The following is a 13,266-nucleotide window of genomic DNA, read 5'->3' on the forward strand; positions in this document are numbered from 1 at the left end:
GTGAACTACCACAAACACATAAATTTTACTTTTAGTTATGTGGGTGGGAGTGTGTACATGTGCATGCAAATGCACTTGGGGCCAAGAGACACAAGAGCACCCTGGACATGGAGTTACTGGCAGCTGTGAGTCACCAAAAGTGGGTGCTGGAAACCAAATTCAGGTTCCTCATGTGAACAGAATAAGCTCTTAACCAGAAAACCATCTCTCCAGCCCTCTTCAACATATGATCTTATAACACTACTACCTTAATTACAAAGAAATTTTTCATGAAGCAATTTAAGAAGAATACTTTTATCCTAGTAAGAAACAACACAAAGTAGTTGGGAAAGTTTTAAAGAAAGAATTGTCTACCTTGAATATATCTTAATAACCAAAGACACTGTAATAAATAAGCACACAGGTCCTCTGGGAATTATTATCTTTATTACAAAACAAATATTTTTCATGAGGTAACACTTCAATGGCATTTGACCAAAAAACAACAACAACAAAGGAAAGATAAAGAAACAACAAAACAGTTGAGCCCTATGTGCAGAATTTTGCTATGTGCAACACATGGAAAGGACTCAGGGATAGTGTTTGCACTGTACATAAATAATCTGGAAAAATAAAGCTATACATCTTTTTTTAATTATTTTTTCTCCCATCTCCCCACCAAATTTTCCTCTTCATCATCATCATCATCGAGGCCATGTTTACAGAAGGCCCACAAAAGCACTCAATAGGGTAAATTAATTGGGGAAAAAATGTTATCCAAGATTGTGCCATCATTTGAGAATGCCTTTACATACTAAATATTTAGTCACATAAGATTTAATAGTGTTTATCTCAAGAATAAATAGAATTATATTTTCTTCAATAGAGAAATCCTATGTAACACTACAACTCCAGACTTTGCTACTGTGGAACCTCTGATTCTCCAAAGCAAAGCTGGTCACTCCCTACCCTGCTCCCATTCCTTGTCATACACACCACAGCCTCGGCAGAGGCTTCTTGTGGTAATTTCTTATCCTTCAGGAGCCAAAGCAATGTAGTCCAAACTCACCGCTATGCTACCGGGGCTCCTTCTTTGTATCCTTTAATGTGTTACTTTTGAGTGTCTCCTCGAACAAGCTCCTCAGGAGCAAGACTGAGCCTGAAAGCATCACCGCCCCCTCCCCTGCCTGATAAGTAACAGAACCTCAGTAACTGTGAGGTTGGTGAACCAGAGCCTCTGTGAAGCTGCTGTGCTCATGATTCCTGTGTTCTACCCTCACCGTGTGTGCTCTGACATCATCCCGCATACTTAAAGAGTGGGAGACACTCTGGAAAAGAGTGTTATGTCCAAAAATTCCTCACAGGGGGAAAAAACAAAATCAAGAAAAACAATCAAGCAAGCAAAACAAAACAAAAAAACCCGCCCCTGGTTTTCCTTCTGACCAAAACAATAAATTATAGTTCTAGTGAACACTCTACTCTGGGGCCACCGAGACTCCGTCGTGTGAGAGCCATTTCTTAGACAAGCTAATGTTAGTAGCCATCCTGACAATCATTGTCATCTTGGTCCCCGATAGGCTTGTTGTGGTAAGCATCAACTATTAGTTTCCTACTGTCAGCTTCCATGTTTTTGGGGTGGAGGTCCTCCTCGCTGCTGGAAGTGCTCCCTGTAGAGTTGCTCTCTTCTTTGGATAGGCTACTGTCCTGAGAGTCACTGTCATCATCCTCCTTAGAACGGCTGTCCTGCTCAGACTGGCTCTCCTGACTCCTGCTCTCGGTTGACACGCTCTGAGACTGGAGATCTTCCTGGTTGGAGCTGTCCCCATCCTGGGCCGACTCCTGACTCTCCTCTGAGAGGCTGAGGCCCTCATTGGACTCGCTGTCAGCTTGCTCCTCGGTGGACTGACTTTCTGAGCTGGAGAATGTGTTCAGGCTGTCCTCCTCACTAGACTCACTATCTTTTTGGTCTCCTGCCTGACTTGTGTTATCTGGGTTGTCACCCCTGGACTCACTGGCCATCCCTTCCTGAGACTCGCTGCTGCTTTCCTGGGATGGCCCACCAGACTCTTCGCTGGACTCACTGCTGGGGTGTTGTCCCTCTGGGCTATCTTCCTGGGACTGACTCTCGGCTGTGTCCTCCTGAGACTCGCTCCTGCTTTCCTCCTTGGAGGTGGTATCCTCTGTAGAGTCCTTCTGGGTTTCCCTGCTGTTGCTGTCAGCAAGCTCACCTCTGTCATCTTCCTCAGAGATTCGGGACCTTCTAAAGGACTCCCTGCTTGAAAATTCCACAGACTGGCTGTCATCTGAATCCTGAGTGCTCGAGGGCTCGTGGTCCCCTTTAGATTCTTCTGACCTGATACGAGCGCTGCTCATTCTGGTGTGGCCTCGATCGCTCCTGGTGCTCTCAGGGTCATCGCTCTGCATCCCTTCAACATCGAACTCAGAGCCATCCCCGTGGCTACTCTCGCCCTCGCTGCCACCTCCCACCCGATGTTCCTCACTCTCACTGTCCTGAGTGGAGTCGCCTGCCTCAGGCCGGCTGTCTCCCTCATCCTCGCTGTCACTGAGGGTATCTTGAGCACTGTTTTCTTGAGAGGTGCTGTCTTCAGTGGACTGTGTGGTGTCAGCGGAGTCCTCGTCACTGTCCAGTCTGGAGGGTCCTCCCCACTGTCCTTCTTTGGGCCCTGGGCCATTGTCCTCATCGCCAAAAGTGTCATCTCCACTGTCGTCTTCATCATCCTCCTTATCAGCAACCGTCCCGGTACTCTTCGAGAGACCATCAGCTGGTCTATACTGGCCTCTGTTGGAGCTCAGGTCCTCTCCAGACTCACTGCTGTCCGTGTGGTCACTATTTGCCTGAAGTCAAAGTAAACATCTGTGGTCAGTGTCCAGAGGCTGAAGCCAGAGGGAGCTAGGGCTGAAGCAGAGGGAGCTAGCTAGCGATGATGCCAGCATTTTCTGCTTTTCCTCCCTATGTTCCTAAATCTCTACCAGAACTTAAAGGAGAAGAAAAAACGGGATGAAACTCAGTGAATTCTCTCTCTTTTCTTTCTTTCTTCTTCTTTTTTTTTAAGACAATGTCTTATCCTACAGCCCAGGCTGACCTTGAACTCACTATGTAGCCCCAGGCTGGACTTCCTCTAGCCTCAATCACTTGAGTGCTGGAATTACAAAATGAGCCATCATGCCCAGCTACTTCCTATTTTGTATGCATAGCCCTCAGTGCTGCAACCCAGCCTGCCTTGCTAACATTGTTAGCAATTTGTTGTCAAACCATTCTCGGGCAGCAGTTCCTATCCTTCCTTGAGAAATGAGAGAATGAGGAGTCAATACTGCACATTCTCCCCTAAGCGGCCATTTTCCCAAATGCTATGGTTTAAAATTTCTATAATACTCTTTGATAAATGTTTTGTTAATAAGAATAAGCAGGCTAATGACTCCCTGGTCTGGCTCTGTTAGGGTGCAAAGTGAGTCTACACTTCAGAAAGAACCACATTCCTGCTTTTCCTGGGGTCCCCACAGGACTGTCTCGGCATAATGATAGGACAGAGCCAGGGAGGCCACTCAGTAACAGAGCCCTTGGATAGCAAGTATGAGACCCTGGCTTTGATCCTCAATACACACACATCACACATATACACACTACACATACACACACACAAACACATCACACACACACACACACACACACACACCACATCTTACACACAGAAATACTTTTAAAGAAAATATATTAGCTTTCTGCCTTTCTTATCTCTTAGGACTATGATAGAACTGCCTTAAAGAGACAGGCACCCCTAAATGCAGCTGCTTTTAGTAAAGTCATTATTTACGCCACTTGGTCAGTGAGTGTGTGTGTGTCTATGTGTGTGTGTCTGTGTGTGTGTGTGTGTGTGTGTGTCATTTTCCCCTTGTTTTGTCTTTTTTGTTATAACTAAGAGGGACATTTAGGGACACAATATCTCAGATGATAAAAATAGAATGAACAGAGCGTTCACATTTGAATTTTCTTCACCCACTTTTCCCTTTTCATTTTATGGGACTGTTTATTCTGCATAACCAATAGTTAGAAAATATTATATTTAGAACTATCGCCAGGTAATTTAATCTCCCATCATTTCCCTTCAGGTCCTAAGCAGCCAGAGAAGCTGAGGAAGCATGTCTAATTACCTGTCCCTCTGGGCTAACTTTACTCTCTTCTGATGACTCACTGTTCTGAAAGGGAAAAGAAAAATGTTTGTCTTCCTTCTTGCAGTTCCCAAGGAAAAATATGATACGCATCATTTGTCCAACATTTATATTTACTACTTTAAGAGTAGCTAAGGGGGAAAGAATATTAAAGTCACTTCATGAGGCATTTTTGACAAAAATAAATATGATACTTACCGTGGGTGGTGATGGTGACCGAGCCAAACTGCCCTGTGTAGGAGGAAGGAAAGAAAGTTATTCTTTGGGGGTAGGTTATGTAGCTGCAAATATGTAGAATAACTTCAGGTGATTTTTAAGTTTGAGGGATAAAATAGGTAAAATATAATGATAAAATAGGTACAATAATAAAATAATAAAATGATAAAATCTAAGGTCAAATAAGTAATAACCTGAAATATGATGAAATAGACATAGAAGATTACTATATTTCTGACATTTTATCTAATATATATTACATATATACATATCTACATATATATGTACTCTCTGAAGTTGGCTGCTCCTACAACCAAAAGAAAATATAATACAGACTCAGAGTCCAGAGCTAAGTCTCACTGATTGCTTTCCAGTTTTGACCTTTAAAACAGCCATTTTGGTGTTAGCAACAACAATCCTATGTCCATGAAACCTTTAAGGCTCAGGTACTCTATAATGGCTGCTTGTATATGGAAGGGTGGGCATCTCACTTCCCCTGACTGCCAGTTTCTTATTCACACACTAAGAAAATGTACCACACACTGTGTAATGCTCTGAGGTGACTGTGTGAGTGGACTCAGCCAATGGCATGTGAGTATCATTGGTATTGTTTAGTGTGACGTAAATCAAAGAAATAATCCACTCTTGCGTACAAAATTCAAGAATAGCAAAGTTGAATCGAGAAAGGAATTAAACCCTTTGTGGAGTCAGCAGAGGACACTGACACCAAAGGCAGATGTTAAATGTAGCCACCACAATCATAGTTGTGATTTCTTTCACTTTCCTTAGTCCCATGATAAGCATATTATGAGCGTTCATAATCGCTGAGTGGATTCTGGTCTGCCCACTACCCCATCATCTCCACTCTTCTCCTTACATGGAAATGTCCTATGTGACGTGCTCAATGCACTAAGTAGAAAGGGAAACAGTTGCTACTGGCAAGTCTTTTACCTGCCTCTCAATGGTGCTAGCCTGGGGTATCTCAGAGAAAGAAGCTGCAACCATTTGTCTTTGCTCCAAGATACAGCAAGCAGGCACACTGGAAACCTACTCCAGCAGGCCATCACTTGGAATTAACAGTCAGAAGAGAAGAAACATTGATGTTTTTCTTATGACATGATAGACTTGACAGCAAGATGTGTCTCTAAATCTCTGTTTAAACGAGAGAGATCTACAGTGAATGCTTTTAAATTAGCCAACCAAAGGACAAAAGTTCACAATATACCCTGCACGGTCTACTGTTGCCTAAGGGAGAGCAGGACCCAATTCCAGGCTTCTGACTTCGTTTGGTAAGTACCAAGAGAAATGGGTCCACACTACACTATATGGATAAGCAAACAGGAGAAAAGATGGTGAACATGGCGTTCTGGGTTAGTGCTTAACCTTGACCTCTAACTCCAGTCTTAAGAATTGAAGATTGCCTGGCCCTGGCTCCCCTCTGGGAGGAATCTATTACACTGAATAAAAATGTAGACCTTTCAGCCACAGTGTCATAAGTTTAAAATCAGCCCCTAACATATATTAAGCATATACCTGACAGACTACATTAATCTCTGTGCCTCCATTTCTGTTGAGTAAAGGAATCAAATTTGTCTCATCTATTGTGTTGTTAGAAAAATGAGGAACAGGATCCATACAAAATACTCAGACCTCTCTCTGGCAGTGATCCTTGAATGACTGGCAGTCAGTAGCCATAGAATTCAGCACTCAGTAAATATCACCATCATGACAAGGACTCCAGTATCTTTTCATATCCTTCTTCTCTCGTTACCTGGTACCCTATTAGGTATCCTTGCCTAGTAGACACCTCTTGTTTACACAGACTTCCAGTTCTGATCACTCAAGAACAGCTGGGTCATTGTTAGTCATCTCCCTGTACCACGGTATATATACATCACTATGAGAACAAAACCAGAAAAGGTTCCCTCATCGAATTACACCATGTAGGAATTGAAGCATGATTCTCTCCTGGGAATTAATCATGGTTCGTGTTAGCTACAGCTTTGGCACTTATATGCTCTTAAGTTATCACAGTCATGATTTGCCATTGTGCCAACTAGGTTATACTCATCACATATTAAAATTAAAACATTTCAGAATATCTTATTTATACCTACCATCCTCTCTTCAGAGCTTTCAGATTCAGTATTTTGGTATCTGAAGACCTAGAAAGCAAAATATACACAATAAACCCACGGAGAAATTCTGAGGGCAGCAATTATCAACACCCCACATACTGGGGAGCAGTAATAGCTGACTTTTGACCTATAGTGAACTTACTATAGGCCTTGCTACAACTCAGCTTTCTATGTTCATTCTAGAGAATCTGAGCGGTGGATCTGAAGTAGGTTCAAGAATATGAATTTCCAACAGAGTCCTGATTAATGCTGATTTTACAACTCAGGGGTGACACTTTTAAGACATCGCTATGAGGAAGAGGAAAATCATAGCTGTGTGAATGGAGGTGAACAGAATAAGAAATAACTTAGCTATGCTTAAAGAAATGAACTTCCTAAACAAGAGACTATTATTCTCATCTTGCTGAAATATACAGAGTCATCTGGTCCATAGTCATTAAAGGCGATGGTATCTTAGGTATAAGAGGGATATTATCTCTATCATTATACTTACTGGGAGAGCACAGGACAGTCCCCAGAGGAACATAAAAAGGATGATGGTCTTCATATTGGGATGTGATTCCTCTACCTGTAATGAAAGTCATAGATGTTTTGTTTCATGATACAGTAATCGGACTGCTTTTATTTTTATGTTTTTAATGAAAAAACATAAATGTGTTGATCTGAACATGTGAGTGAAAGAGCGAAGACTACAGATTGCATTTGTAGGATGGAATAGCATTCAGCCATAAAATAGAACAAAGCGCCGATAGATACATGCATGCCACAAAGTAAAAGAGCCTTGGCGGCATTATACAGGTTAAAAAGAAGCCAGGTATAGATGATCACAGTTATATGGTTTCATTTCTATAAGTTGTCGAGAATGTGAAAGTCAGAAACAGGAAGCAAATCCGTGGTTTTCAAGGCTTGGAGTGAGAGCAGGCTGAGAAGTGAGGGTGGAGATGCAGATGTCTTTTGTAGGTGATGAAGATGTCTTGAAGGGATTGTGGTAAATGTAGTTCACACCTGTGAATGTGAAGAAACATGTTCACACCTATAGGTGTGCAAAAAAAAAAAAAACACTTGCTGAATGCTTCCCATAGGAAAGTGCTGTGTAAATTACACCTCCTAAAGCTGTTCAAAAAGTCAATGGAAACCTCACTCCTGAGAAACAAAATATCAAAGAGGAGGCCTACAGGTCTCTCTTCACCAACTCATAAGACATAAAGAGGAAGGGATAAATAAAAGAGAACAGACACATTCCCAGTATTACAGGGCAACCTAACATTTTATTCTCCTAAAACTAACCCCGTGTGTGTGTGTGTGTGTGTGTGTGTGTGTGTGTGTGTGTACATGTGTGTGTACAGTGTGTGTGTGTGTTCAGTCATTTTTATAGCTACATAATAAAGTCTAGACAAAAATAACTTGGTTTTGCACTTTTTTCATTTTGATCTTTAAGCCACATGCTGTGGCAGGCTTCATATTACAGCCTCAGAAAGCTCTTAATGCCTACTGTGATGCATTTAGTCATACATTATACGTGATTGTGCTAAATTCTGTCAGGTGTCATTCACGGCACCAGAGGACCCAGAGAAAAATTAAAGGTTTGGGAAACATTTGTGAGTCCCACTGAGAGGAACAGGTCGCATCAAGCTGCGCTCCTCTGGAAGGTTGCTTCCTTCCAGACTTTGTGAGCCAGTAGCTTCAAAAATAATCGGTTCTTTATCTCAACATGGACCTACCCAATGCTGATGTAAAAAAAAAAAAAAAGCTATCAACGGTTCTGAAGGGAAGTAATTTTCCTGCTGTAGTAAATGCTCGCAGCTGCTCTAACAGGCAGACTTGATTGAACTCCACATGTTTTAAGAAATTCTACAAGTTCATTTCAGACTCCATACCCGTCAGTTTCTATGTATGTAAATGCATGCTAGACATTGAAAATACTTTTAAGTGATAGGTTTACAACACAGGCTATCTATTAGTACCACTTGAGAATCTTTCAAATATCTTCTTTATTGTAATTTGACATGCTACAATAAGTAGTTTTTATATTATATTGACTTATTCTTAAATTCTTTCCCTAATATCAACTGGGAAGAACATCTCAAAAGATGTGCAACTGTAGTTAACTACAGTTAAGTCTAATTCAACAGATGTTGCTTCTTACAATCAAAAGATTTTTTTTAAGTTCTTAGATCCATTCTTTTTAAAAGGTTAAAAAGAATTCCCAGATGCAATTTTCTCAAAATAACTACACATCAGTCATTTTGGTTTCACAGGCAAAAGGAAACTTGTGCAGCTTTCCTTTGTTTTACAATTTCCTGATTTTACAGTTTGAATAGAGTTATAATTTCATAACTCTATGAAATAATCCAGAAAACACCAGTGATTCCTGAGTTCTCTTGCATTTTTTAAATTTCTCTATTATCTGCTAACTGAAAAATGTGGACATAAAATATGCAGTTACTCTAAAACAGTAAAGGTTATGGGTTTGCCACCAGGAAGTATATGGTGTCATTGTTCGAGTTTCTAGGGAGTGGAGTAGTGGGCAGAGTAAGGAAGTCGCCCTAACTTGCTCAGGCTACTAGAAATACCATTTACATCCCAATCCAAAACTGTAATTTCCCAAATAGAAGATCCAGGAGACCAAAACAAGACAACCCAATGTCACAAGAGAGCTTACGTTGGCTCCCAGAAAATACAGCCCCACCAAAGAAAGTCACACCCTAAAGCCTATGTTAGGTTTTCAATTAGTATTTTTGTTGTGCTGTTGATGTTTTTGTGAAGAATATTTCCAAATGAAAACATCAAACTTTTGTAAATTTCTTAGCTATTCTCAAAGAAAGTTTAGAGGCAGATATCAGCTCAGGATTCTGAATATCAAGCTAACGAGGTAGCTCCAGGCCTACATATCATGAAGCCAGAGCCACAAGCTCTCCTTCCACAACTGGTTACAGAATTTCTACTGTTGGTATGTGGTTGTTTTATAAGAGCATGTAAGTGACAGGACTCAACAGCCATGACTTGAATCATGTCTGTTCAGAAGCCGCTGCCCTAGAGACGTCTAGCCCTTCTGGGTTGTTAACCTGGAGTTGAAATGATCTAAATAGTCAGGATCTGGAAAGGGCTATGTTTCCAAGTATGTTCAAAACTCTATGTTAAGTAAGAAACTTGTTTTAGCATCTCCTCAAAGCTAAGTTTCACCCGTAAGGTATATATCTGCTTTGATGTACTCTGAAATGAAGGAAGGAGCCAAAGGGAGGAAATCAAAGAGTGAAAAGTCATAGGCTCTTTTGTGTAAACCCTTGAAAAATAACTTAGATTTATTTTCTTCTTATTGTTAACCTTGAAAATACAAATGAGCAATATATTTATTTTACTAGTCACTAATAAATATTATTGAGAACATCCAATATGCTAGGGACTGTTCTAGGTGCTGAGATACAATACTTACTCTATAAAAATAATAAATAGTAGTAAGTTTTATTTCTACAATCAGCTAATCAGTGCCTGCTTTAATTTCTTCACCATTACTCTTTGAAAATAAAGTTCAATTTAGTCAGAATATAAACTCTATTAGAACTCAGAGAATTAAATGAACAAATAAAGTTTTCCAGTCTTTCCAGTAATTGTGAGTGTCCCTAGAACAATTGCTACCAACGCAATATTATCTGCCTTCCTCCACAGCAGGATAATCACAAAGATCCCCAAATACATGTTGTAGAAACCTCTAAACAGCTGAGACACCCTGGTCCACATCACCATTTGGTGAACAGTAAACAGACTAGAGAATCTCTAGAAAATTCTTTGTTCACATGTGTTTAATCAACAGGGTTAAATAAGGACAGGCTACAAGAGTGTCAGTCAAACAGAAACCTGAGGAAACCAGGAGTCTTTGCTCTCAAAGACGACAATGTACTTTCTCCCTGCAGTGTCTTCTGAACGTCATGGGACACACGGTCTGACCACTCTGTCATGAACGACAGATACTCCAGCTAGTGATAAATTGAACTAATGTAGAATAAAATCAGGTTTGGTGGGAGTGTGTGTATGTGTGTGTGTGTGTGTGTCTCCTAACTAATGTGTGTGGGTGTGTGTCCTACCTAATGTAGGTGTGTATGTCCTACCTAATGATATGTATGTGTGTGGTATGTGTATGTGTGTATGTGTGCATGTGTGTATGTGTGTGTGTGTGGTATGTGTGTGCATGTGTGTGTCTCCTACCTAATACATGTGTGTATGTGTGTGTGTGGTATGTGGTGTGTGTGTGGTATGTGTGTACATGTGTGTGTCTCCTACCTAATACATGTGTGTGTGTATGAATGTGTGTGTGCTATGTATGTATGTGTGTGTGGTATGTGTGTGTGCATGTTCATGTGTCTCCTACCTAATGTATGTGTATATGTATGTGTGTGTGGTATATATGTGAATATGTGTGTGTCTCCTACCTAATGTGTGTGTATGTGTATATGTATGTGTATGTGTGGTATGTGTGTGTGTCTCCTACCTAATGTATGTGTGTGTGCGTGTGTGTGCCCTACCTAAGAGGCAATTCCACTCTGCATTTATTGGAGTCTATCTGCATGCAAAGCATTATACTAACATGAATATCCAGCCACCCAAATACACACTTGTCATGATCACCTTTCAGTTGCATGCACAGTTCATAATGGCCACCATGTTCTCCAGATGAACTAGGCTGGGTGGCTCTCAGTTACCTGACTGCATTTGAAACACTTGCTACACTGATGTAGATCCTTTCAAATCTCCATCTCTAAGAAACCTACGATAAAAGTTGTGTTTTATTAATAAAAGCTAAACTCCAAAGGGACTTTCCCATCAGCTTCCTATTTAGCAAATGTTCTCTTTCAAAGTACTTACACAGAGATCTAATTAAGGCGGCTCCAGGAAAACACCTGGCTCTTTTGACTTAACATGTCATTTTAATATCAGTGTCGTTTGCTACTGTGACAGGGACCCCAAAGACAAAAATAAGAATCACTTTTACTCAAACTTAGCTCTCCCCTTCTTCCTCTGGACATCAATGCCCTGTAACATGTTCATATTTCATCTTTTTTAAGCACCAAAGCAAAAGTCATTTTAAGAATTAAATGATGGACAAGCCTTACCCTCTCTGGCTCACAAGGTCTTTTCTCACAAGGTCAAAAGCTCAGTGAAGTTCTCGCAGAGGGATCTCAGAGTAGCCACTCTCCAGCTGCTGCTCAGAAGGCTTGTCTGACAGTGCAGAATTTAAACTCTGCTGCATCTCCTCAGAACCAATGAGCCCCAGGCTGGGGTGACTGACATCACAGGTGTCACCGGGACCCCATACACCCACACTTCCTCCAGCTGGCAGAAGTGGGCCTTCTCTAAAAAGCTCCTGTGGTTCTCAAATGACTAGACTAGTTTCCATTAAATTGAAGATCTTCCTAAAGCTTTATTTTGCTTTCTAAATATATGTCTTTCACATCCATGCAGGCTTGTGAGCATTATAAACAATGATCATGTCTCCTGCCCACTAACAGGTCCCAGGAGACCCGAGGATAGGAAAGACGAGTCAGAGATGGGTGGAGACCTTCCTGTTGATGTATATTTCCAGGTGGTACATGAGGGAAGCTCCTAAAACTCTAGATTTTCCTAAGTTGTTAGTGTTGAGAATATGGCCTTGTATTCCTTCTCTTCCTCTTTTAACAGTCTCTCCTGAAAACCCCTTACCCCATTTATACACAAAGACTCCAAATTCTCACTGGTCTAAGGAAAGTGCCATTCACACGATTCCATGTGAATAGGAAATGTTAAAGTGCCTCCCTTCAGTAACTTTTACTTTTAACAACAACAAAAATTAATGCTCCATTATCCCCTGAAACTACTAAGCATATTTTAGTAATTTTTTGAAATCAGAACTGGATTAAAGGAATGCTAACTAGGTGGATTGCATCCAGAGAAGGTTTGCCAAGAGTGTCTACTCCATCATCAAAAATAAAATGCAAACACTGTTTGCTAGACTCTTTCTGAGGAGTGTACTGAAGTTGGCTGAGTGTCCTGGAAGTGGGTTTGGCACCTGTTCAGGAGCATACTCAAGTAACAATCTCATACCGCTAAATAAACACTTAAATGATATACAGCACCAGGCTTTAATTTCCCAAAGGGTAAGGATGCTTGTTTTGTTAAGTGAAGTACACATAATACCACAATACCCCTAATGCCAGGGACAATTCTTGGGTCATCATAAGTCCTCAGTAAATATATTTTTGTATGAATGGATGGATTGAGGTGTACAATTACCTTGACTGAAATGTTTGCATGACTCACTTACTTTTTTAGATACAACAGCCTGGAAAACATTTTGAAATATGTAAATTATTAGATTTATACAGTGTGAGCTTAAGCTTGGGCAGCAGGGCAGGATATGAAGAGGAGGAGTCTATTTTCATACAGAGTTGGTGAGAAGGCCAGTGTTCATGGGGAGAAGATCTAAATGACATGTATTCTGTTCTGGTTCTGAATTACACTCCCTGGTGGCTCCATGGCCCTGCCTGAGGTCTATCCTGGATGAACCTTATAATCTCATGTGAGAGGGGATTCTGGGAAGGGTTGTGAGGAGGACATTGTTTTAGACTCTCCAAATTCTCATACCCAAGCCGAGAACCAGCTCCATAGCAAAGTAAAAATGAGACACCAGCTGAAACTGGGTGTTTTATCATCTATTGCTTCATCAAAACATAATCCAATACTTTGTAGTTTGTACTTTGTAACTTTAAAACAA

At 40.8% G+C, this 13,266-nt stretch overlaps 1 protein-coding gene across 3 annotated transcripts; it reads right to left on the reverse strand.

The window, feature by feature from the left end:
- Positions 1 to 410: 410 nt before the first annotated feature.
- Dmp1 (dentin matrix acidic phosphoprotein 1) lies at positions 411 to 11,724 on the reverse strand. Of its 3 annotated transcripts, XM_028773716.1 has the most exons (6): positions 11,630 to 11,724; positions 7,015 to 7,089; positions 6,501 to 6,548; positions 4,366 to 4,398; positions 4,150 to 4,194; positions 411 to 2,835 (listed from the first exon to the last, which is right to left on the reverse strand). In XM_028773716.1, exons 2-6 carry the CDS (start codon positions 7,066 to 7,068, stop codon positions 1,513 to 1,515), a joined length of 1,503 nt encoding a protein of 500 aa, XP_028629549.1. In that variant the 5' UTR covers positions 7,069 to 7,089; positions 11,630 to 11,724; the 3' UTR covers positions 411 to 1,512. The 3 variants fall into 3 exon arrangements, with proteins under 3 accessions (XP_028629549.1, XP_028629550.1, XP_028629551.1); XM_028773717.1 differs by lacking the exon at positions 11,630 to 11,724 and having other exon boundaries at positions 1,513 to 2,835; positions 4,150 to 4,191; positions 4,360 to 4,398; positions 7,015 to 7,094; XM_028773718.1 differs by lacking the exons at positions 4,150 to 4,194; positions 11,630 to 11,724 and having other exon boundaries at positions 1,513 to 2,835; positions 7,015 to 7,094.
- Positions 11,725 to 13,266: the final 1,542 nt, after the last annotated feature.

Source organism: Grammomys surdaster, unplaced genomic scaffold (assembly GCF_004785775.1).
Source record: "Grammomys surdaster isolate TR1022 unplaced genomic scaffold, NIH_TR_1.0 233, whole genome shotgun sequence".
NCBI classification, from domain to species: domain Eukaryota; kingdom Metazoa; phylum Chordata; class Mammalia; order Rodentia; family Muridae; genus Grammomys; species Grammomys surdaster.